Raw genomic sequence first — 26974 nt, 5'->3', positions numbered from 1 at the left:
TGTGTCAAATGGTCGTGATCAAAACCAGTGTATGAGCATAGTCCTCACTGCTTATAATATTTGTATCATGATGTGCCCATTCTGCTGGAAACATGATTCGGCAACGCTTTCCCAAAGCAAGAAGGGGCCAGTCTATGCAAAACACTATTTCTGTGTTTTCAAAATAAATGCATGTCTGTAGTAAGCCCCAAAGTTCCAGTTCAGAGTTTAAGTGCACTTCAGTCCACTTAGCTCTCCGTTGCATTGCAACTATTGAGTTTTAGTGGTGCACTATCTATTTTAAATCATTAGCTTTCCTGAAAATCCCAACCACTGTAATCTCTGTGGTATTGTGTAGAGATTACCAGACTGCAGTGTCAGACACTTCGTAGGCTTACTTATATAAATTGACGTATTTGACTATCTCTACAAGTGTCGATTCAGAATGATTTACAGTATTGCATACAATGGGTGAATTCTGACCTCAACTAATTGTGCAGATCTGTATGTCTTTTTCTGTAATACAATTAGAATGAAGCTTCAAATGCTATGTGCTTCTTGTTTCTGATTGCGGCGGTTCTTAGTTTAGTTTTCTAAAGGCTTTTATGGACTAGTGAATAACTATAGTACAGTATAAACACTGCATAGCAGTACAGAGACTTTCTCTCTAGTGTTTTTACATATAGGAGGACAAGTGTCTTGGGTTCTGTGTATCATGACCCTGTCTTCAAAGATGTCTTGTATTTACTTGATAATATAGCACCTATTTTAAAGAAAGGTTCACGTGACATTTTGGAGAAGTGTGCTTGATTATTTATGGCAGTCTCCTCTCCAGTAAGCATTTCAGTCCACTCACTGAAGTGAATGCCAGCATATTAATGGATCCTAGTGTGGTCTAGTAAGTTTTCTTTGCTTTGCCAATGACAAAACTACACTCTAAACCTAAAGAGGAAAGGTGGTAGGCAGCCTTTTCAATAAGCAAGTTAGGCTGTTGTAGTTGACTTGAAGTCATTTTGTATCTGGCTGTTTATCCTGCTTTGCTACAGTGACATGTTTTGTTACATTGCACAGATGGTGGGCATTGCAACCCATTGCAATTGACTTGTTGGGCCAGCAAACAGGTTTGAGCAAAGAGTTGTAAGAAGCCCAGATTACGGGTGTGTTCACATGTTATATTCAACACATGTACAATCTCTGCACCTGGATACACAAGCAGTTTAGGGGGTACATTTGTACAGTATTCACATGCAGAGTTCAGTGACTGTACAGTATATGTACTCTGGTGCAGAATTGTTGTACTCTTGTCATACCCAACTGATGTAGTCTCTAGTTTATACTGCCAAGAAAAGAAAATTGCTTCAGTGACATGATTTAAATACATTAAGTGAAACCATTCCCTTTTATTGGCAACAAGGCAAGGCATGCTGAGACTGTTAAACCTCCCAAAGCTGTTTCCTACCAATATTAATTAATTGATTAATTAATTTTTACTTAATTACATTTATATCCCACTTTTCCTCCAATGACTGCAAGGTAGGGCATACAATTCTCGCCCTCCTCATTTTATTTTCACAACAACCCTGTGAAGGAGAAATGGCTGAAAGACTGTAAGTGACCCAAGGTAACCCTTTGGGATTCAAACTGGTCTCCCAGATCCTAGGCCAACACTCTTTTAAGTATTAGACCACATTGACTGCCTTTATATTAAGTAGAAAAAGTTGTGGCAGAAAGGGGAACATAGTTTTATTATTTCCATTTTTTTTCTGCAGTATCTTCTTTTATAACTAAAACACAAGCTTTTGAAATGAAAACACCAACTCCTGTAAGGTCCATAACAATAGATATTAAAATATTGCAGATAAAAAGTTATATCTGTTATTCCCAAGAATATTCATGGTTTTCTTTGATGTAGGCCTTTTACAGCAAAATCCTATACATGTTTACATTCCTTGCAGTTCAATGGGGTGTACAGTAAGCCCACAACTTATACACATTCACTTTGTGTGTATTCAGGTTTAAGCTCTTATCAATTAACAACAACAACAACAACAACAACAACAACAACAACAATAATAAGCAGAGGAAAGTGGGAGGGCATGGGGGGGGGAGAGACTTTGGTAATCCCACCCAACATTGACCTCATTGTGTTTTGATTGAATGGGATGCAAAAAATCACAACGTGGGGAAAACTGTGAAGCCAGCTCATGCTTCTACATAGTTCCATCCTTGTTTCAGACATTGTGATATATCACTATATCACGATGCTTAGCTGGTAATATATTGTGATGTTGAAAACCAGGTTTCGCCCAGCTGTAGCTGTGAGGAAGAAATGCGGAGGGGGAGAACCACTGCACCACCCTGAGATCCTTCTAAGATAAAGGTGCTCTATAAATGCAATAAATAAATTAAAATAAATTGTGGGTTTACAGTACCCCTACACAAATACGCATAACATCAGCCCTAAATGTACTGACTGAAAATATTTGGAGGAAGAGGCAGCATCATGGTGGCCTAACATCCTAAAAATACTGGAAGCAGTCTTTTGACCTACATAGACTGTTCTATGTAGAGCCAGTGTGGTGTAGTGGTTAAGAGCGGTAGTCCCGTAATCTGGTGAACCAGATTCGCTTCCCCGCCCCTCTACATGCAGCTGCTGGGTGACCTTGGGCTGGTCACACTTCTCTGAAGTCTCCCAGCCTCACTCACCTCGCAGAGTGTTAGTTGTGGGGGAGGAAGGGAAAGAAGATTGTTAGCTGCTTTGAGACTCCTTAGGGTAGTGATAAAGCAGGATATCAAATCCAATCTCCTCCTCCTCCTCCTCCTCCTCCTCCTCCTCCTCCTCTTCTTCTTCTTCTTCAGGCATAGTTAATGCTATGTATTCATTCATCCACTAAAACAGATTTCTATCACTGCCTGTTGATCAAATCTTGCCATGAGGCTCTCATAAGACCAAAACGTGAAAGATTCCTGGAAGTTGAAAGCAGCAGCAGAGCAAGCAGCCAGCTGCATAATTAGCAGGACAATTAATATCCCGTTAAAAAAATATACCTGGTGCTTCAAAGAAAACACTCTGGTCAGCCAGGCAAACTGGGGGCAGGGGTGCCAACTTGAATAAAATATTATTTGGGGGGGAGGGGGCGCAGGTAAGCCCCAGCTGGCATAACAGATCCCATGACAGGGCGCGCACACAGAGCATCTGAATGGCTTTGCCCATTAACTTTTTTTGGGAAGGGGTCTGTCCCCCTCATTGGGGGTGGGGAGAAGGTAACCTGGCCCCTAGAAGATTGGGGAGGGGGTTTCAAAGTTGAGGCACCGTGACCGAAAAGTGGTCCCGGTAGCTACCCACCTAATGGCGAAATGGGGCGCGCGGGGTGGGGAGAGAATGAAGAAACTTCTTAACACGTGTTGGAGAGGAGAGCTGGGCCGAATCCGACCCTCGCTTTCTCCCTCCCTCCCGCCGCCCGCGCGCTTCGTTCCTCCCAGAGCAGCCTCGGGGAAAATAGGGCAACTGCCGCCGCAGGATTCAGGGTCCTGGGAACCGGCGCGCGTTTCTCCGAGGGCGCAAAAGGAGCCGCCGAGGGGGCCTCGCCCGGCAGAGAGAAAGCGGGTCTCTCTCGGCACCCGCCCCTCCCCGGAGACGGACAAAAGACGCCCCCCCTCCCCGCGACGCCCTCGGCTGAACTTCGGGAGGGCGAGGGTCACCCTCGGCCCAGCCGGGCTCGGGGCGAGGCGGAGGGGCAGCTGGTCAGGCCGGAGGGGCGGCGCAAGCTCCTCGCGGGACCCGCACTCGACCACCGGCGCTGCTGCTGCTGCAACTGTGAGGCGCTGCGTAAAACCCCCTCCTTGGATCTCGCTCTTTCCTGTCTTTTGGGAACCTCCCTTCCCCCTCCCCCCCCCCCAACGGAGCATCCCGGTTCGGTCGGCTGCGCTGCTGGCGGGGGTGGGGGGCGCCAGCCTCTCTCGGCCAGCCTCGTTTTTCCAGGGGGGTGGAGAGAAGGGGGGCCGTGCGCGCCGCTGCGCCCGCGGAGGGCTCGGCCAGGCCTGGCCTGCGTGGGGCGGGGGGAGACCGGCTGGCGGAGCGAAGGCCGCCTGTTGCTTCTTGGGCAGGAGCTGCTGGCGCTGGCCCGGTTCCAGCAGCGGGACCTGCCGGGGGGGAGGGAGGGGGCGGGTCTTCACTCGGCGGCTGGACGAGCAGGAGGGATGCGACGGGCCGGTTCTGCTTCAGCCTCTGCCGCGGGTAGGAGGAGGAGGAGGAGGAGGGATGGGGAGGCCCACCAAAGCGCGCCTTCCCCGGCCTGGCCTGCTGGGCTCCGTCTCCCCCCTCCCTTTCCTCTGGCGAGGAGTTTCCTGCGGTCACGCTCCCTGCTCGCCTTCCCTTCCTTCCCGTCGCTCTCCCAGCTCCCTTTACCGTCCAGAAACACTCGGGATCAATGCGACGCCTTTGCTTTTTGGGGGGGTGGGGGTGGGGGGGCACCGGGGAGCAGCGAGCATCCTCTCTTCTCCCCTTAGGCGAACCCAGGGAGTTCAAATGGAAAGGAACTTGCATTGCTAAGAGGAGAAGATGCGGGGAGGGGGGGGGGGAGAGATGCGCTCCGTTTGCATGCGCAGTGGAGCGTGCAGGGAGCGAGGATGCCAAGGAGCATCACCCAGAGTCGGAAAGAGCCAGACTTGTCGCTTTCATATTTCATATTCTGTGAAAGCAACCGGAGAGAACTAATGTAAGACTTCCCCGTTTCCCGGGGACAGTCCCCGGATTTACAAATCAGTCCCCCATACAGAATCCATTGAAGCTGAAAAGTGTCCCCGGATTCATTGAAAAATAATCTGGTAACCTTAAACTAAAGCGAGCCGAGAACTCCGCCTTTGCCCTTGTTGGGAGCGGAACAATGAGGGTTAGTTGTGGTTGCGGCTACACACACTCAGGATCATTTCCCTTGGCTAAGCGTTGCTTAACAAGGCTTATTCCCACCCTCCTTGTGTTTAAAATGACTGGTTGAAAAAAAAGTAGAGAAATGCACAATCCTCACACTTTTGGTGTGCTTGAATGGGTAGGGTTTTAGTCTGCTGGGAGCACACAGTTAAGGACTAGATCATTACTCCACATTGGATTAGCCTGGAGCAGAAGAGTATTGACTTTGTGTATATGCAGGAGCGAAGTAAGCAACCCGGTATAGGTGTTATCCTGCACACCCAGCTGCTTTTACATCTCATGCTGAAAAGGCCCAAACGTCAGTCGCTGCTCAACATATTAATTGCACGGGAATTCATATAATCCCCTGTGTTAAAGTACAACTAATGTGTAAAATGGTCCTGATCAAAGTCGGTGTGTGAACATAGTCCCCACTGCCCTTAATATTTGTGTGGCATGTTCCCATTCTGCTGGACACATGATGCAGCAACGCTTGCTCAAAGCAAGAGGGGGTCAGTAGAAGTAGTGTATGGAAAACACCATTTCAGTGTTTTTGAAATTAATGCAGTAAGCACCAAAGACCCAGTTCAGAGCTGAAGTGCACTTCAGTTCACTTAACTCTCTTTCACATTGTGACTGTTAAGTTAAAGTAATGCACTATCTATCTTAATCATTAGCTCTTTCTTTCTTTCTTTCTTTCTTTCTTTCTTGCCAACTATCTCTGTGCTACTCTCTGGAGATCATGTGGCTATCTTTAAAGTGTGGATCTAGAATAATTCACAAGAGTGCAAATAAGGAGTGAATTCTTTCTTCAAGTAATCATGCAGATCTGTAGGTGTTTTGTGCAATACAATTAGAATCAAACTTCAAATGGTAGATGCTTTTTTGTTTTTGTTTGTGGTGTTTCTTAATTTAGTTTTTCCAAAGGCTTTTATGGACTAGTGAATAACTATAGTACAGTATAAATACTGCATGGCGGTACCGAGAATTTGTCTCCAGCGTTTTTACAGATAGGAGGACAAGAGGCTTGGGTTCTGTGTAGCATGACCCTGTCAGCAAAGATGTATTGTATTTTCTTGATAATATAGCACCCATTTTAAAGAAAGGCTCACATGACATTTTGGAGAACTGTGCTTGATTATTTATGGCAGTCTCCTCTCCAGTAAGCAGTTCAGTGCACTCACTGAAATGAATGTCAGCATATTAATGGATCTTAGTGTGGTCTAGTAAGTTTTCTTTTCTTTGCCGATGACAAAACTACACTCTAAACCTAAGGAGGAAAGGTGGTAGGCAGCCTTTTCAATAAGCAAGTTAGGCTGTTGTAGTTGACTTGAAGTCATTTTGTATCTGGCTGTTTATCCTGCTTTGCTACAGTGACATGTTTTGTCACATTGAACAGATGGTGGGCGTTGCAACCTATTTGCAATGACTTGTTGGGCCAGCAAACAATTCTGAGAACTGAGTTGTAAGAAGTCCAGATTAAGGACAAATAGTGGTATGTCCTGTACAGGGACAAGCTCCATGCACTTGGAAGTTAAACAGGCACATGCGTGCAGATGGACCTGCCTCCAGTATTGTATTGAGCAAAAATTTGTAGTAGCATGTTAGCTTTCTGCATGAGCAAAGATCAGGAGGATGTTATTTGCCCATAATACCAAACCCCCAATCCTAAACAGAATTAGGCATGGTTAACGCTTGAGCTCTACAGTGTCTTTGCAAGCCAAAGGGGCAGTTTCGTGTGGCAAAATGATTGCGTGAATTGGCTCCCCTTCTAAGGTGCTTTTTACCATGGTAGTAGATGGTGAGGGAAAGTTCTGGGTTTTAGCATACTGGCATGCAAACTGCTTTGAAAGCCACTTTATCAAAATGGTTTGCTATAAAATTCCAGCAAACTTAGAATATGGCTGTGCTTTCATTTTAGCTATGATGCCAGAAAGTGTAGGTTTGAGCTGGGTTTTGTTGGGAAGAAAGGAAGACTGAAATTAAGAAGGCCTAGTTTTAGCGAAATGTTTAGGACTTTTTCCTTGGTGTGATTGAAGTGAAGAAACCATTCTGTGTCAAAACAGAAACTTATGTTTTGTTAGATCGCTGTTGTTACCTGTGCTCTTTATAATTAACAGAGAAATAGACATTTACATTTATGAATGCCACTGAATTTGATGAATGCGTGCCCTGAACCTTCTGTTGACATGCTTTCCCATAAAGAATTGAAATACATTCTTCTTGTCTTGGGTTAAAATAGAAATCTGCATTAGGACAGCCAAGGTCAATATCAGCTTTAGGAAAGCAGAAAAGTGCCGCTCTGAATGCTGGTATAGATAGCTTTTACCTCTTGTCTCCTCCCTATGTTTTTTTTGACATCCATAGGCATGAGAGCACTGAACCTTTTCTATGACAATTTAGTCTGAATGTTTAGTAGGTTAGTATCTTCTAATGCCCAGATTATACTTTAATTTTTAGATTTAGGTTTGACCAGACCCAGCTTGCAGTAATAAAATTCAAATTCAAACACTTATGGGTTTCTAACAAGAGTATTCATGAGAATTCTAACATGGTATTCATGAAATCAATTGGATTATGTAAATCAGCTGCTTAAATATTTTTAATGTGAATTCTTTTGATGTTTCATTATTGCTTTCTGATCCTAGAGCTTCTAGCAACAGTGCGCTGTGTGTTTATTAGTTTGTATAAGAAAAATATTTTCACTTATTTTGAATTTATTTATTTATCTGAAATTTATATATGCAGCTTTCTTTTCTACCGTCAGAGGTGAATGGAGATGTTGACTGGTTAAATCATGATCAATATTTAAAGAAATGGTTTTTTTGAACAGTAGTAAAGGCAGCCTTACATTTATTACAGAACCCAAAATTAACTGTTAGGAAACAAAGCTAGCACAATCAATTATTAATAACTGCAATGAATTTCTGCAAATATGAGTGTATGTTAGTGCTGTTAAGTGATCAGCTTTATTTGCCAGGTAGTTAGAAGCAACAGGATACTTTACTTACAAATTTTACTTTGGTGGCAGATTTTGTTTTATATTAAGCCAGATAAATAAACAAAAACAACAGAGCAATAAAAAAGCAAAGCAGAAAAGTTGGTTTTGTAATGCAACTATGTTTCTAGATGGTGTGCAGGAGTATATTGGTGTGTATCCCTAAACTGCACAAGGACTCGGGAGCAAGACTGCTCACCCCTGCCTTTGCTGTTTGATGATACCATGATGGACATGTTTTGCTTCATGGAATTTTTGCCAGATATTTTCAAATGCGCTGAATTATCAGTAGGTTGTATTGGATGCAGTGGCGTAGCGTGGGGGGTGCAGGGGGGGCCGGCCGCACCGGCCGCAACATCTGGGGGGGGGCGCGCTCGCACTCGCAGCTCTCTGCCCCTACCTGGCTCACTCACTCTCTCTCACTTGCCTTGCCCCAGGTGCTGACAACCCACGCTACGCCACTGATTGGATGATATGTGTTATTGAATCTTATTCAGATTTGAAGTGAGTGTGTCATGCCCTCCTAAAGCAGTTCTGACATTATGGGATAGATACTTGTGGGCATCATTTTTAAACAGAGCATATGGGTGAAAAATCCAGTGCACACAAGCCAGTTCATGTGGTTAATGTCACAGATACCAGAAAAAGGGACAGAATATACAAAATATCAGAATATTAAATATCAGTGGTTATTTAATGAATAAATCCCAATGGATTTTTCTCTTACTAATCAAGGGAATCTATGTAGACACTTGTTTTGTTTTGCTTAGCTTTGCCTACTGAATAATTTTACAAGGCTTTTACCCTTTTCCTATGCCTTTTATATTTGATTGGGGAAATGGTCAATTTTTGCCCTTCAGAAATTTCACATCTTAAATAGCATTTTACTGGTTTTGATAGATTTATAGTAATTGTATGAACTCTTTTGTGTCATAGTTTAATTGTGTATTTGTGGATATATGTTTAAGCAGATTTCCCCAGATGCAGATCAGTTAAATGCATTGATAAATATATTACTTATATAAATACTGCACTTGTCACATTCCTGGTGTACTTTTTCAAAGTGCATATAAAAGTAGGAATAAATTGGCTGTATAATTTGAGTTTACAATAAATTGTTTACAATAAAAAATATTTCCTATAACAATTAGAATATTCTACAAGTATTGATAAAATAAGAAATAAAATAATAGTGATCATGTCTTTTATCTTTTATTTGTACTTTTGTGAGGTTTTTATTAATTACCATTAACAGTTTTTAAAACCTTTTACAGTTCATATCTTGTTTTAGCATCACAACCACTCTGTAAAACAATTCATACTCCCCCCCCACACTTTTTAGGCAGTTGGGTTTCCAATATAGTGACTTGATTCAGGCAATTCATTTATCCATTAACTGTGATAAACTTTGTCTTATCACTGCATTTACTCTGCATTGCTTTAACCTCTCCAAGCTTTGATAAGACCAGTGACCAAGTTGCATTGCTTGCTGAGAAACAAGATAGTGGGCTCAAAAATGCTAGTTATGAGCAGAATCTTGTGTGTGTTTAAAGAACATGTCATCACAAAAAATAGTGCCCCACGGTTATGCAAGGAACAATCAGTTACAGTATTGAACAGGTAAAGTAGCAACCATATTTCATGGTTATTATGCATCACAGTTTGAGAATAGATCATATTCTTGCATGTGCCTTAACTTTGGATGTAAAATAGTCATCATTTTATAAATTTAACCTGATGCAGCAAGGGGACCTATATGTCTAAACAAGTTTCCTTTTGAGTATCATCAGCTAAAGCCACAGATGGGAATGCTCATCTGAGCGTGGGTGGAGCATAACTAAAGTATGCTTTAAATAGCATGCACATCTTAATGTGTCTCCACATCCTGATGCAAATACTCATGCACAGAAAGGTTTCTAAAATGTGATTTGAGCTGCGTGGGAGTGAGAATGAAAAAAGGAGGCTGTGAAAAACTTCTGAGATTTCAGTTGTGTTTAGAGTAGGGTTGTCATATCTTGAAGAGCAAAAAAAGAGGACAGCCCGAGCCACTGCCAGCCTGAGCTGGAGAAATAGGCACACAGGGCTGCGGCGCCTGAGACCAAGTCTGAGCTACTCTGTGCCTGCACCAAAAACCCCATAAACAAACCAACAAACCCTGAATATTTCTTTTGAAATGTAAAACATCACCTAGGATGAACCTGTTGGCCCCCCCAAAAGAGGACATGTCCAGGATTTCTTGAACATAAACCCTAGTTTAGAGAAACATCTGGATTAACAGTACTGTCCTCGAGAATATGTATTGATTTTAGCAAAAGGGAGAAAAGTAAGGGTGCTCTCTCTGATCCCAAACTTACCTTGTGTCTCTGTTGGTGATGCAACAACACCCAAGCTTTGGGGTTCTGTTCTTATGGAGATCAGGATTCAGTACTGCATGGGCAGCCTCCATCTCCACATTGGGCAGGAAGCCTGCTGATCACATAGGGTTCCCATTCAAGGCAGAGAGCATTGCACCTCAGCCACGGTGAGGCGTGCCTGGCCTGACCTGGTAGCAGAGAATAGGGGGAGAGTGAGCGGCAAAGCTGCCACATGCTCTTCTTGGCCACGGACTGCCCCATGTGCCCACCCCTGGCAGTGCGGGCATATGCTCCGCTGCTGTGCATATGCATCGGGGTGGGGCTAGTGGCCACAGGCCCAGCTCCACTCCCTTCCTTCATGAAATGGTTAATCATGTTGATCAAACACTTGAATGGGGCTTGATGCTGCCAACCCAAATATATTTGCATGAAAGCATTTAACACTACAAAAGAGTGATTGGCAAGGCAGACGAAATGTTTGTGTTGCTTTTTGGGCATCTCCCGGAAGGAAAGGCATGTTGATTTGCTTTCATATATAGTATGAATTCATTTGAACTCACGGCGAAGTGTTGCTCGCAGTGGATTTAATTTATTTACAGTGGGTTGGGTCCAGAAATGTGTGAGCGGAGGTCTGTTCACAGAACGTTCCCCTGAATGGAAGGAAGAGGTGATTTTGGCCCATTTCCCCCTCCCTGTGCAATTTTGCTCGTTCTCTGAAGTTCTGTTCTGGAGCACCTGTGTGCCTTCTAGAACAGTTCTACCTTTGAACTTTAGAAGATGTGCACAGTCATTCATCTGTCTTCGGCTATTTAGCTCACCATCACTTATCTCTGTAGCTGAAGGGCTAGAGGCTTCCTCTAAAACAAAACAACAAAAGGCACAGGAACTTGCTGGATGACCAGATACCAAGTTTTGTGTTTACATGGTGTGATCACAGATGCTTAATATACACACACTTCCCTAATATTGTGTAGCTCTGTCTAGAAGAATCCTAGGGATGTATAAGTAGGATGCCTCACTTAATATCTAATTTCATCCTCTCATTTGATAATGGGGGCTCAGGTAAAGAAGTCTGACTGTATGTGTAAGGCAATTTGCATCTCAGTGTGAATGCCTGAATGGTTCATTCCTCTTTGTGTGGGTGATCAGCTTACAAATCTGTTCCTTTTGCCATTCGCTGGCCTCTGTAAAATTGATAACGTGGCACTTGCACACAAAAAGCTTCCTCTCTTCCATCCCAATGGGAGGTTGCTTCCCTGCGAAGTCCAGCCTACCTAATGAACACGTGGGGCCTGGTTGTCAGTGTTAATTCCAGTAAGACTTGAGAAATGCCATTGCCTGCAGTAAGGGCTGCAAGGCAAAGCCTGTTACTGCACCTTCTATCTTTGGCATCGCATGTTTGTTAATCTGATGCTGTAAGCCTTATAGTTCCCCCGAGGTATTTATTCGAAAATGGATTTGTGAAATATTAAGAGGACCGGTTTAATGAAGCACGGTGAAACTTCTGTTTGGAAATTATGTGTTCAAGTACAAAAAGAATTCTCACAGCTATTGGAGGGGAATTGCAGGATACATGCCTTTTTAACGAAATGCCGAAGGTTCAGTCAAATAGCATGGGATGGTGTGTTGTAGGTAACAGAGTTGCAAAATCCAGGGACTTGCCCTGCCTTCATTAGTGATGGTGTTTTCTTTATATTATGTGTGTGTTGCACTTTCTGTTTGTCTTTGCAGCTGTGTATAATTTCCCTTGAATTATTTATTTTGGTGAAAAACAAGCAAAAAAAAAAGTTGCCCAGTGGTTATGGGGAGCATAGAAAAGCAGCCATATTGTTTCTGTTTTCTACAGCTACATATTTCTGCAGCACCCCACTTTCTCTGCCCCTCTTTTCCTCCATCTCTTCATGAGAGTTTGCATAGTGGGTTTTAGAACCTGCATTTTGAATACTGCAGCATAATGTTTGTTAGCATTTAAATAAAAAGAAGCTATTGTTGTACGCCTGTGCTAGTAAATTGCCTAGGACAGAGTGCCAGTTCAATCTCTTACAACACAACATCACTGTGGCGTTGCAGTGACACGACAACTGCGCAAACGTTTGAGATGAGGTATCTAATTAGCTTGTTGTTCACTTTTTGGACTACAACTAATACAGAAATAAGAAGCGATTGATTGAGATTCTGCTAGATCAGTCAGTCGGGGCGGGGGTATGGTTCTGACATAGTAGTTTTAAATTCCTGTTTTTACAGCTTAGTGTTTAAAATCTTTCTTCCTCCCACAGTTCTCTTGTAGGAAGACCTTGAGCTGCTGACTGCTGTTTGGTGAAGTATAAATTAAGCAAGTGGAGGCCATGTTTGAAACAATAGGTAAGACATGATACCAAAACACATTTACATACTTAACAAACCCTTTTCATTCTCTTTTTAAAGAGCTATGGTGAACTGTGTTTCCTCGTGTTTATCCAAATTCAGGAGAAATACGTGCGACGTTCATTGGTAAACAGTTCACTGAGATGAAGTCCTGGTGGAGATTAATGTCTAAGACTGCTGGCAAGAAATGCTTATAGATCTATATGAAGATGTATTATGCCAAGTGAGGTCATTGGTCCATCTTGCACAGTACTCTTGACTAGGAGCAGCTCTCTAAGGTCTTAGGCAGAGCTATTTACCAGCCCTGTTAGCATTGTTAGAAACAAATGGCCCTTAAACCAAGGTTATATTCGCCAAAATGGAATGTCTAGTTGCCATTTTGGGGCAAGCCGGCTCCAGTGTCTCATTTTTCAAATGATATACTGACTGCGATTGATTCTCAGTTAAACATCTGGCTAGCTCAGATGACTACCTTGAACTAGGTTAAGAACTTTGACAACCTAAAGCATGGCAGTGGGGTGGGGAAAGTGAAGTGAAGATGCACCTCTAGATGGTGTAAATGCCAGGTTACATTCTGGCGCCCTGGCATCTTCACTGGGTCGCAAGTGACCGATAGCCAGGTGCAAAATGCACCTGGTGCTTGGCTTATTTCAAACACTGCCTGTTAGCTGCTAATTTTTAGCTAGAGATTGAACCTGGAGCCATCTGCATGTAAAGCATATTCAGCTATGGCCTCTTGCAGATGTGTGTTGGTGTCCAAGGAAGAGCTGAAGTTGACCTCATTAGTTAAGCCAACACCTGAAGCAGATAGTAGAACAATGAAGCAAGGTGAGCAGGCCCTGGATGTGGAAGACAGCTGTGGCTCAATCTGGAACAGAAGGCCAAAGGGCAAGACAAAATAAACAGGGGCCTTCAAAGGCATTTCGGATGGAACAAAGCCATGTCTCAAGTAGTATGGTTGGAAGGACATTCACATATATGGATAGAGGAGAATGATTGGACAATGTTATTGGTGCATCCATCAATCAGTGATTGGGCCATATGATTACTATTGTCTGGAAAGGAGGACTATACATTCCTGAGCTTCAAAACAATGGTGCATCCATCATTTTGTGTTAGCTCCCTGATAAAAATTCATCCAGGAAATCAGAATCCATTTGGGCCATGGGTTAACTGTAGAAAGCTAAAACACAGTCACTTATAAGTATAATTAAATGGATATTCTGCTGGCGTTGTGCTATGACAGGGCAATTGGATGCAATTTTCACTAAACCGGATGTTTAAAAAAAGTGTGTGGAGACATCCATATTTCCATCTTGTTTTAAGAGCTGATAAAGTAGCATGTAAGCATCTATGCCTAACAGTATATATGCATATTAAGGGTACCAAGTAATAGGGAATATTCTTTCAGATACTCACCGGGCCCTCCAGGCAGTGGAACGCCTGCAAGCTAAGTTACGGGAACGAGGTGATACAGCAAATGAAGAGAAACTGAGTTTACTGAAATCAGTGCTGCAAAGTCCTTTGTTCAATCAAATCCTCAACCTTCAGGCTTCTCTTCCACAATCAAGAGATCAGGTAGGATGGTAACATCTCCAGGGGAAAGAGGAAATGCCAATACGACTTTGTCAAATCCTTTTATCTGATAACACTCTGAACAGCTTGCAAAAATAGACACCAAACAGTAAAAATGTCCAAAATTTTCCTTGTAACTTAGCAAGTTTGGCCTTCTTAAAGTTAATGTATGCAGTTTTCTCACTGAATACTGATTATAGGTAAACCTGTAAACTTTAGGAATACTGTTACTACTGAAATTAGGATAACTGGTATCACACACTATTTCCCCCAAGGTTTTTTGTGAAGAACGGTGCCATTTAACCTCTGTCAGAATAGCTTGAGAGTTGTGGGGATTCATTCTTTGACCTTATTTTTAGCTGCTGGAAATAAAAGAGAAGTTTTACATTTGCACTGACATTGTGAGACGAATATATATATATATATATATATATATATATATATATATATATATTTCACAAAATTTGGATACCGCAAAGACTTCAAAGTGGTTTGCATAAAAGATAAAACAATAAAATTATTATTGCTAAAAATGTTACAACCGTTTGCTAACTTGTGCAACACAGAAGAATGCTGGTGTTAAGCCCTGCCTTGAGTTATGTGACGCATGCCTGTGGAAACATACCATTCGTAATGAAGGCCTGACTCCAGCCATTATCAGGAATGTGATAAGAATGGAATGCAGTTGTCATAAGGAATATGAATCGCTAACAGTGCAGAACTATACATGCCCACTCAGAAGTAAATCCCATTGAGTTCAAGGGGCCTGATCCTCAGTTAGGTGAGTGTAGACTTGTAGTCTAACATGCCTGGTTTTCACTCAAATGAGTGGAACACAAATGTGTGAGGTGCTGGTCATAGTTTAAATCTAGAGGCAATTGTCACACATCTGTTTTATTTAGTTAAATCTGGTGCATTGAAGCGAGTATAACAACAACAACAACAACATTATTCTTTGTACCCCGCTCATCTGACTGGGTTATGACAAATTTAGTATAACATTAGTATTACTGCTATATATCTCAGCCATTGGCCACCTTTTGAAGAAATGAAAACATAAAAATCTTTTACTGTACTTCTATTTTTTCTTTTGCTAGAAGCAACAGCATCTTTGCTCATCCACGTATAACATGGCTTATTACATTCTGTTATCATTATTACAGTGCCTTTACTCTTCTGCGCTATGTATTTTTTTTAAAAAAAACATACGTGCATTTTTGGGCATAGTTGGGAAAGAATTCATTTGATGAGATACGGAGCTTCCTTGTCTGCATGCTAAAGGGCTGGAAGAACCAAAGCTTAAGGAGTTTTTAGTTATTTGTTTAGAACATTTCACTTAAGCGTGGATGTTTTATAACTGGCGCTCAGATGCCTGTTGATAGGTTGCCTTGTAAGCCTTTTCATTAAAATAAACAAGATTTGTTGCTTATGTTGAGGATTTTAAAATGCAAAGTAAGCAAGATAAGTAGGAAGAAAATCCCAACAGCTAGGGACTAAACCAAACTGAATCAATTCTCTCTTTCAGAGAGAGAAACTGGTACTTAGCCTTCAGCACTCATTTGCATGTCAGCAAGCTAAAAGCAAGCGCATATTTTCCCTCTGAGCGTTCCCACTCTGTCCGTTTTTCTAAGTCTGATGCCATAGCAAAAGCCCGGTGTTTGAAGATAAGGGAGCAACGACAAAACTAAAAGAAATAAAAATAAATTCTGCTCTTGTGATATAACGAACTTCTTAAGTCTTCATTTGGCTTTTGTTTATAATTTGGAATATTTAAATATTCAAATAAAAACAACCGCAACCACCACTCAGTGTTGGCAATCCAGCCTTCGCTCCAACAGTGCTTGCTTCCCCTCCTCCACTGGAAAAGCTCAAAGCTGTGCTAATGAGAAAAATCCCTTTCCTTGGCTGGGTGACATTCTTCAAATTTTTTTCATACAAGTTTGAAGATAGATTTTGCAGGGTGGAAAATTACTGACTGCAGTGTAAGGGGTCTAGCCTGTCTTCACGTGCACCCCTTTTAAGTCCTGTTTCTACTTCCTTAGTGGTTTCTTTCTTTCTTTCTTTCTTTCTTTCTTTCTTTCTTTCTTTCTTTCTTTTGATAGTGGCTTCAACCGGAGTTGCATTGAGATGTAACTATGCTTGCTTTCCTTTGATTTGTAGCCTGTGCACAGCCCCAGCTGGAAAAAAAAGTGCTGGAGTTCATCTTCTGTTCCACTGGGAAAAAATATGTGAAGAAAAACAGCAGAACCGGCCAACTGGTTCTGTTGCAGGCAGTTCTGACGTTACTCTGAGGCTGTGGTATTATGCACGCTTACTTAAATGGGTCTAAGTCCCATTGAACACAGGACTGATTTCTGAGTAGACCTGCACAGGATTCTGTAAATTGCAGAACTACTTAATTACCCTGAACACCAAACCATCCAGCGTGGATCACCTCAAATCCCTATACATAGTCTCCTATTGCCTGTGTCTTTCTACCCAGTCACAGATTGCTCTTGGTTCAGTGCTTCCACAGGACTGTCTCCTGCTTTTAAGAACCATGTCTGTACCAATGTTGCTTCAATTAAGAAACTGAGCTCTCAGAGAAAGATATCACAAGTCGGAAGTCCTCTGTTAAAATCATGGCGCTGTGCTAAGCACCTTCTCCATCCTGGGGAAATTATAAACAGTCAGTGCAGAAGGTGCTGGACACAAGACTCAGCTGCAAATACAATGTTTTAAGTGCGTTTTGCATGCATTATACAAATGTGACACTAGATGGCATTAGTCTTATACATGGGGGCGTGTTATACATGGAAAAATATGGTACTCCTTAGAGGCATAACCTTTCATGGAAGCCACTGTTGCCATCAGCTTTTTTTAGGCTGGAAAAGAATAAATATAAACTAGGTTCTGAGACCAGTTCAAATTTCCAAGAGTTTTGTGCAACTTCCATTGCTATTTGATCAGGTAATCCAATTGCATAGTTTTCTTTATACATATAAGGCAATAAATTCAACCTTGGTCATAGTATCCCTGTTTTCAGCAGTGGACAGCGCAGTGGGGCTGCGCCGCTTACCTGAGCTCCCCTCAGCTGACTTGTGCCTGCATACTGGGAGGGAGAGGGGAGCGCAAGGAGGCTGTAAGTTTTGTGCAGTTCAAAGGCACCAGCAGGAGCACCGGATTGGCTCTCCTGGTGTGCTTGCAGCACGCCAGCTTCATCGCTGCTTCACCTCTTGCCCTCTCCAACTCAATATGCAGCATCAACCTGGCACATAGGAGCTCAGGTTAAGTGGCGCTGTGTGTTAGTGCCCATTTTAAGCACAGAAACCAACGCCATCTTTATGTGTTCCTACATGCATTGACACCCTAGCTCCACCTTCCTAGCAAAACTTGTGCTCCTGTAGGTTGCAGATGAAATGCTTTACCAAAGAATGTGTATTGAACAAAGAACAAGCAGGGATCTCCTAAATTTCATTGCCCTTGCTCTCCTTCTCTTCGCTCCTTTCAGTGTGAGTTAAGGCAAAAGTTTTTGAAATAAGTGCTCACTCTCATTTTGTTGCCTAAAATGCTGACATTCCATAAATGCAACTGAAGTAGATTTTTTTTTAATTGGGTAACATTTCAAACAAAATACAGAAAGTAGCATTTGATTGCAGTGAAAGTTACCCAAATGTACATTTTATCATATATTGTGGCACCGAAGGGTGGTGGGTGTTTTTTTTTTGTTTCCTTCCAAATTATGCCAATATTGCAGATGTTATATACAGTAAAAGGAAAGGCAATTGTGGCAAATTAGCTTAAGGCAATTTATAGAACAAAGCTATGCTCCTTTCATACAGTACATACATAATCACTTTGCTATAAAGCTACCTCATCATGGAGTTAACGGTGGCTTTTTTTATTGTGAAGCAGAACAGTTTATATGCAATGAAAAATATGACTTACAACTACAAAAGGCATTATTGTTGTGTGGCAATGATCACTGAGCTACTTTAGAATATGTCACATCTGAACTGAATCACATGCAGATACACACACTCAGAGAGTCCTATTGTTTCCTGTGGAAATACTTAATCTGGATGAGCACACACCTGCGTTTCTCTCCCCCCCACCCCAATTTCTTTTATTAAACTTCCAGAAATTCCAGCTACAATTCCAATACATATTAAAAATATATTCTTTTATATTATCGACTTCCCATCCCATTTTCCGAGATGTTTTTCTTATCCCCCTCTTGCTGCATCCTGTTTTCCCTCTCTCTCTCTTTTTAAACAAAAATCGTAATACAACAGTCTCTAATTCTTTCTGTTGCTCATAATTCAAATCCTGCTCATGGGTTCTTCAAATTATAATATTGGTTCAAATAATCCGGAAAGGGCTTCCATTCTTCCAAAAATAAAAACAAAATATCATCAATTGATTCTCTTATTTTAGCTGTTAGCTTTGTTGATTTGACATAGTCCATAACTTTGCTTATCCATTCTTCTTGAGTAGGAACTTCTTCCTTTTTCCATTTTTGAGTGTAAAGGATGCTAGTTGCTTTAATTACGTACATAAACAACTTAGCAATCTTTTTTTTTTTTGAATTTCTGTCCCTAGCAGTGTCAGGTTTTTTGGGCTTACTTTTCCATAATTTCCCATAATGCCCTGCCAACCTACCAGTTCAAAAATGAGTAGATAAATAGGTACCGCTGTGGTGGTAGGGTAAACAGCGTTTCCGTGCGCTCTGGCACTCGTCACGATGTCCTGTTGCACCAGAAGTGGTTTAGTCAAGCTGGCCACAGAACCCAGAAAGCTGTCTGGGGATGAACGTCGGCTCCCTTGGCCTGAAGCAAGATGAGCGCTGCATCCCATAGTCGCCTTTGACTGGACTTAACTGTCCAGGGGTCCTTTACCTTTACTTTACCTTCTAGGTAAAAAGGTAAAAGGACCCCTGACCATTAGGTCCAGTCGTGGATGACTCTGGGTTGTAGCGCTCATCTCACTTTATTGGCCGAGGGAGCCGGCGTACAGCTTCTGGGTCATGTGGCCAGCATGACTAAGCTGCTTCTGGAGAACCAGAGCAGTGCACGGAAACGCTGTTTACCTTCCTGCCGGAGCGGTACCTATTTATCTACTTGCACTTTGACGTGCTTTCAAACTGCTAGGTTGGCAGGAGCAGGGACCAAGCAACGGGAGTTCACCCCGTCGCGGGGATTCGAACTGCCAACCTTCTGATCGGCAAGCCTTAGGCTCTGTGGTTTAACCCACGTCCCTTCCAGGTCACACTTAAGCTGTAGCTGTGTGGTTCTGGTGCCCCTGACTCCAAGTGCATGTGAATAAGGCCAGGAAGAATCAGTTTGAGAGTAGGGAATGCCACCTTTTCCTTGACAGAAGGCCCTCTGCCCTGAACTGGTGAATTTAACAGGCAGAAATTAATCAGACCATCTTTCCCATTCCCTGTGCAGAGAAAAATAGCACGTGTTCAGTTCCTTCTCATTTCTAAAGCTGTTGGGGATTTCTTGAGGGAAAGGCGCTAATCCTAGCTGGAGCCAGAGTAGTACAGTAGGTCAAAATTCAGATACTTATGTGACTGTGACGTTCATGTGCTAGCTTTGGGCAAGTCGCTATGTCTCAGCCCTCACAGGGTGGTTGTGGAAGAGGCCAGACATGTAGGACACACTGAATGTTGGAAAGTGTTACAGAAATGATTGGTGTATTCATTGAACAGGTATTTATACAAGAGTGTCATTCTGCATGACTTGAAGCTGTCATGCCACTTAAATTGTTTACTATTGGCCAATTGGATTCACAGTGGCTAATTCCCCCCCCCCCCCCATATGCTGTACCTGAGTTACTCTCTCATTTTTCTGTTTGGTTTGGTTTTACCCACCCCCTCTGCTGCCCTGTAATGCAGTAACCAGAAGCCACTTTGGCTGACATAGTCTTTTCACATTAAGCTAATCTCTTTTGAACATGCAACTCAATTTCTTTAATTAGCTTTAAGAATAAAGATCATTAGAGTGGAGTGCCACTATCAATTACTATGGACGAGTTAGTAGTCAATAATACATCAGAACTCTACCATAGTCTATACTAAAGCATTATTAAAAAACAACAAGTCTTAGGATCTTGAATTAGATGAATTAAGGTTATGTTTTCATTCTTCTCTTCTGCAGCTGATCTAAAGGCATACTAGGAAGCTGTGCTCCACTTTTTCTAGGGTGGATTTGATTTAAATCAAATCGATTTAAATCACGATTTAAATCATTAGTCAGTAAGACTTGATTTAAATCTTCTTCTTTTTTTATTTTACAGAAAGGCATTCCTGCTGGTATAATCTTAATATTTACAACCAGATGAAGGTTTCATTTTTGGAATAATAATTTTTCAGAAGAGTTTTTACAGTTATATCAAAAATTACTGATATGGTTATATTGTTAGAAATACATACACAGATAATTATGAAATTATTGTGAGATTTAATAAGTTATCTGTTTATATTTGGACAACTTTTCTCCTTTATTGGAAGGAGAAAAATAACCGTTTCCTTAATAACAATTTAAACAATTTAACTCAAACAATAACATTATAGTATATGTATCCAAGTTTGTTAACTGATGTGGTTAAACTTTTTAAAAAACATTAGACTGAGTTTCAGCACACATGAAAAACTTAAAACAAATCCTTATTTCCTGATGGCCTTTGGACTATAACGTAACTTAAGTAGAAAACTATCTTTAGAAAGATTTTTTTCCTCCAAAAGCATTTTATTTTAAAAATCCAATTTAAATTAAAAAGATTGATTTAAATTAAAACAAAATCCAATTTAAATTAAAACAATCCATTTTTTAATATATATATTTAAAAAATCATTGATTCACCTTGACTTTTTCCCATTCTACCTTTGGAAGGGTAGTAAGAGAGAAATATTTTCTTTCTAAAGCAGTTTCTTTGCATTAGCAGAAGCATGCTATGTTGTTCCCTAAGAGAGGGGAGAAGTAATAGTTTGATGAGCTTCCAAGAGCTGTGATTTGTTAAAAGCATTGAAGCCTCTCCCCATTTTATATTCCAAGAAAGATGGCCTTTGTTTTCCTTATGAGAACATTAAGCCATCTTTTCCAGCATTCTGTCTTTTGACAGTGGATGCACTCAAAATAGCCCTTAGGCTGCTGTAGAATGATCTATCCAAATGATTCGTTTGTAATGTCTAAGATCTTCTCCTGGTGCTATATTCCCAAAGTTTAGAAATAATCCTACGGACCACTGCTTCTTTCAGCTGGTTTCTGCTGGCTATAGCATTTGCAATGTGTCGTGATTTCTAATTGTAGTTTTATTGCTTCTTTTATTTCTTATGTTCCATAGAATTCAAATGGTAATAAAGGAAAATATAATATAAGGAATAAAAGAAACAATGAACATATAATTGAAAATCAATATGAATATTAAATGCAGACGCACCACGGTTTGGGACCCCAGACATACCTAACACAAGTACATAAATATACAACATTCTGTTCATATATTAGAAATAATTGAAGAGCACCTTATCTCCCTACATAATAATTATTAGCAATCAATAAGCAATATAGTTTCAGAAAGTATAGTATACTATGCAGAAAAGCTGTTATAGTTATCTGTAGCCATACCATATCTGTTTTTTATACCTTCAATCCACAGAAGTAATTTACTTCTAAAAATTTCCTTTTTTTGTTTTCTGTGACACAGTTGGACCATTTCAAACCATTTCTGCTACTGTAGTTGCTTGTTGTTGCATATTTGAGCTACTGACAGATTGACAACAGCTAATAAATTTCATACCAGTTATTTGGGGTTTAATGTGATCATCTAGATAGCCCAACAAAATTGTCCAAGGATTTAATGGTATAACCTAAAGGGTCATTAAGTGTGATTAATCTGATTACTTCTTCCCAATATTTCTTTATTAATGGGTGAGACCACCAGATAGGCTTCAAATCTGCATTTGAGGATCCAAACCTCCAGTCTTTGTCCTAACTCCCAGTGTATATTTTTCTCAGTCTATGTGGTAAAGCAATTGGTAATGTTCACTTACGTTTTCTAGTCTTTGGTTATAAATTTTATGCCATTCCAGCTCAGGTTTCTCTGTCCATCACTTCCTTATATTTCTTCTCAAACTATTGCCAAAAGCCCCTTTATTGTTTTCCTTCTAAAAATCTTACCGTCTAAAAGCCATTTTCTGTGCCCTCATGTTCCCCGCCCCCCAAAATAACTTCTTAACTGCCACTAAGAAAGTCAATGTGTGGTTATACTAAATTTCAATTACAGTTGACTTTTAAGTCACCAGTGTGTACAACATTTATCATACAGTGTTCCATTGATTTGTTTCATGACTTCTGTAGTGTTTTAACTTTGTTTTGAACACGTGTCATATCATTAAGGGCATGATAAACCTCCAATGTTGGATTATGTTTGGGCTTTTTCTATTTTGTTTTGTGTGTTTTGCCCAGTAGCTGCTTGTTCTTGTGTTCTTCACAACTGAAATCCAGTAATGTTGCATAATCTTTTAGGTACATGTTGCACCTTCTATCTCCTCATCTGGCGAACTCCTACAGCTTTCTCATCATGCTGCTATTGTGGAAACTTCACTCCCAAATGAATCCTATCTGTTGGCTCAGCAGAATGGCAGTCTTTCAAGTGGGCTAGAAGCAGCTGCCCGATCTCCTCAGATTATTGTGAAGTCTGCTAGTGATGACTTTGAACTACTGATCAGAAATATGGCACAGGTAGGACTTCATAACTTGAATTAACTGTCTGGCACTGTGGCCTTCTGCTAGGGCAGACAGGTCCAACCGGTTGACCGCAATCTACAGGTAGATCCCCAGATGATCTAATTGATCCCTAAGTGGGCAATGAATGTATCCATCCCCACCCCCCTTGGGCAGTCATTAGGTGCCCGCTGCTGGCGATTTGGGAAATGAAAGTTGGCTTTAGCGCCGTGTGTGTTTCAAAGCTGTGGATTGTTTGGTGTGCGAGTTATGGCACCCCCCTTAAAAATAACTCCACAACCCTGTGCATTAGTCCCCAAAAATAGCTCTATAGCTCATGGTACTCTCCCCTAAAAAAGCTCATCAACCCTGTGCAATCATCCCTCCAAAAAGCTCAACAACTCTGGGGCACTCCCTAAAAAAAGCTAAACAACTCTGGGCAATCCATCCATCCCTCCATCCCTTCCTTCCTTCCTTCCTTCCTTCCACCCTCCCACCCACCCACCCACCGACCCACCCACCTAGCCACCCCACGCATGCTCCTCCTCTCTCCAACGACAGTGGGTAGATCACTGCCAGTTTTCCTATACTGGGAGTAGATTGCAGTCTCTTGGGAGTTGGACATGCCTGTGCTAGGGGATTAGGAACATGCCACAAGTTTTCTCGATTTTTATGAGCTTTGCCTCCCAAATGTTAGCACTACCTGTAGTTACTCCAAACGCAAGTTCCTAACCCACTTTTGCATGGTTGCAAACTGTGATTTGTCACTAAATTTGGTTAGTGAACATGCTGGTGGATATGTAAAGGTAACCGTACTTAGTCCCAAAACTTGAAAGAGAAGGGTGAAGAGATGCTTCACTGTGGGATGCCCAGACTGCCTAACCACAATGATCAGAACAGGACCCGTTCATTATGCTCCTACTGGATTAATTATTGCCTGTTTGTTTATTTGTAATTTGTTTCATTAAACGTGCACAAACTTTGAAACCACATTGCTTCTGAATTTGTTTCAAAATGGTGCTGGTTTTTCTTACAGGGACGCCTTGTTGAAACCATAGAACTCGTGAAGCCTCTAAGCGGTGGCCTAGGCTTCAGTGTAGTTGGCCTGAAGAGTGAATATAGAGGTGAACTGGGCATATTTGTGCAGGAGATTCAAGACGGAAGTGTGGCACAAAGGTGAGATTGCCAGGAACCACTTTCTTAGTCAGATTTTAGAGATGGGAAGAAATCTGTAAGAGACGTGCCACTTTTAGTCATGAGCAATAGTATAACAGCTACAAAGGGATATATTGCTCACGACTGATAGCTCATTGGAAGTTATAAAGATTGTAATATTCATGCCATTCATGTACAGTTTGAATTTCAGATCTTTCTGAAGTTGTTCCTTTTCCAAATTGTTTATCTATTTTTTAATCATTGTGTTCATTTATACTTGTTGCAATTTTTCTTTGTTATATGGCAAAGGATAAGGACTGCCCAGAAAGTTTCCCACCCTTTTTAATATTCTTTTGGGAGCTGCCCAGACTGGCTGGGGAATGAATGAATGAATAAATAAATAAATATTCCTAAATTCTTATGACCTCTATTTCCTCTTCTCACACTCTGTCCCATTGCAACAGTATACTGTTTGCCTGATATATTGTTAAATCCTTCCCCTGCCTAGTTTTTCTTTTTTTAATATGGTGAATCTGTTGGTTTCTATAATTTCTTTGATTCTTGATATTTCTTTGTTTCATTCTTCTTCTGTATTGATGTGTGTATTCTGCAGGTTGTTTTGTACTGTTGTGGGAGCTTTTGGTTTAAAGGGCAGCATATAAATTAATAAAAATAAAAATATTTTAAAATTCTATTGATTTCAGCAGAAGAGAATTAAACATGAGTTTCATTCTCCCGTTGGAAGCAATGACACTTGACAGGACTTAGTTTGTGACCAGTATGTTTTGGGCACATAGGTTTTAAAGACTGTTTAATAAATTTATTGATCCTAAAAAGAAACGTGGATTAGGCTCACAGCTTACTTTTATTCCGCTTACTTTGACTCAAGTCTGAAGAAAGGCAGATTATGTGATTCCCTGAAAATAAATTCTCCACCAGCAAATGAATGAATCCCTTTCGTGATTAAGTTAAGAGCAGAAAGATGTCCCTTCCAATGTAGTTTCCTTCTTCGGTTTTAAAGAAGGAAAACTAGTTTCCTCCCCACCTCCCTCTTACACACCTGATGGCAGTGTTTGGTAAGTAAACTGTATGGATTGATGAATATTCAGTACTTGTACCGTGAATGAAGTAGAGCACATGCTCTGTTAAGCAGCAGGCTCAAAGTCAAGAATGAAGTTCCCAGGCTATAGCTGGAAGAGCTGGAAGCAACCCACTTGTAATATGCTTAGTCTCGGATGTGGGTGCAGGGAGAGGGAACTAGCTGTGGGGTGAAGCCAGGAGACAGTGGCAGTGGGATTAGCTTCAAAGAAAGCTGATCACCAGGGTGCCAAAATAGTTGCTCACAGCAAAACTGTAGGGAAAGATTTTTTCTAAAAAAAAAAGTTTGGGTGGGGAAACAGAAAAACAGGATTAAAAGAAACTATTTTGGAAAAACTGACAAACTAATATTTGGTGGCACTTAATTTTGATCATTTCTTTTACCCTTTGCTTGCCTACGATAGAGATGGAAGGCTGCAGGAAGCCGATCAAATCCTCGCTATTAACAGGCAACCCCTTGACCAGACCATCACACACCAACAGGCTATCGGGATCCTACAGAAAGCAAAGGATTGTGTCCAGCTGGTTGTGGCCAGGGGCGCCTTGCCTCAGCTTATCAGCCCTGTGATTTCTCGGTCCCCATCAGCTGCTAGTACAATCTCAGCCCACTCCAATCCAGTGAGTACACTGTATGAGCATTGAAAACAAGCATGCCTTCCTTTTCTTAGCTTGTTGGTGGTTGCAGTTTAAATGCTGTTTTCCGTAGTCTTGTAGACTAATCACCCCTTGCCTCAAGGTCAAGATAGTCATGCATAATCTTCTCCCAGAACATTAAGCAGGCGGTTGAGTGAAACTGCATCTCCAAGGGAAGTTTTCCTACGCTGTCAATTTGTCTCCTAGTGCTCAGGCAACAATGTTCCTTCAGTAGGAAGGTCAGAGGTGCAGAATTTGTGGCTCTTCACATGCTGCTCCCACCTGGCTTTGAGTTCCCTTTAAGTTCCAGATTATTTGCAGCAGGGTAGACTTGGTGAATCCACAGATGGTAAGAAGCCCATGCCTTCAGGCTCCAAGGATGATGACCAAGTGCCAGTCAAGGTATCAGACCCATTTGGATTGTAGGCAAGACTCCATAGCATTCTACCTTTCAGGGAAGTGTCTACATTGAATCACAGCAGCAGCAAAGAACTCACATCAGTACTGCCCTCTAGACCAATTCCACCCATCACTGACATAACACTCCCTAATGTATGTACAGCGAATCATGCAAGAAGCGATCAGTCACCTAATAGTGATAGAGGCTATTAAACCTGTTTCTCCAGAAGAAAGGTCCTTAGGCTTTGACTTAATCTTTTTCATCTCCCTCTTCTCCCCTTGCATACTATTCCGGAGATTCTTCCAACCCTCCAGAACAGATTTTTTGGGGGGTTGGGGGTGCTCAGGGGGTATGCGGGGAAAGAGAGTCTTTTTTTTTTTTTTTTTTTTTTTTGCTAGCAGGAATCATTGTGGTGGCTTCTGCTGGTGCAGTAATTTAGTTGAATACTACCCCTAGTTGCGAAAATTCTGTCCTGAATTTCTTATAATTGAGAAGACCTTGCAATCCAATATTGCCCACCAGTTGTCTCCTTTCTTCAGGTGCCTCATTGTCCCAGACATCCTTGGTTCTTGGCAATCCTGTAGTTAGCACAGTTGTCCTGCCGTTTTCTCCCAGCCAGGATGGACCTTCTCTTTCAGGGCTCTGTCACACACCTAGATGCACCTAACAGAAATCTAACAACACCATGGCTGCAGTCTGCCACTTGGAAGTTGAACCTCAGTCCCTCTTAGCTGCTAACAAGCTCCTTCTATATGCTGGTGTAGTGCATCATTGGAACATCCCTCTACATCTGCCAGTGCT

General features: G+C 41.6%; 1 protein-coding gene across 45 annotated transcripts in view; it reads left to right on the top strand.

Moving 5' to 3' along the window:
• MPDZ (multiple PDZ domain crumbs cell polarity complex component) overlaps positions 1 to 26974 on the top strand; it is a 113939-nt gene that overhangs the window by 1787 nt on the left and 85178 nt on the right. For 36 of the 45 annotated variants that reach the window (XM_083592641.1, XM_083592628.1, XM_083592657.1 and 33 more), the window contains exons 2-6: positions 12517 to 12601; positions 14016 to 14182; positions 22690 to 22905; positions 23924 to 24063; positions 25545 to 25758. In XM_083592641.1, the coding sequence (XP_083448767.1) occupies positions 12586 to 12601; positions 14016 to 14182; positions 22690 to 22905; positions 23924 to 24063; positions 25545 to 25758 (753 nt within the window). In that variant the 5' untranslated portion in view covers positions 12517 to 12585. Of the gene's footprint in view, positions 1 to 3456; positions 3797 to 4138; positions 4217 to 12516; positions 12602 to 14015; positions 14183 to 22689; positions 22906 to 23923; positions 24064 to 25544; positions 25759 to 26974 lie in introns of those variants that run through there. The other 9 variants (XM_083592638.1, XM_083592643.1, XM_083592627.1 and 6 more) reach the window with 3 other exon arrangements.

This window comes from Podarcis filfolensis (genome assembly GCF_964270895.1).
Source record: "Podarcis filfolensis genome assembly, chromosome: 17".
NCBI lineage: Eukaryota > Metazoa > Chordata > Lepidosauria > Squamata > Lacertidae > Podarcis > Podarcis filfolensis.
The sequence above is the reverse complement of the archived record's forward strand: the minus strand, read 5'-3'. Positions and strand labels throughout refer to the sequence as shown.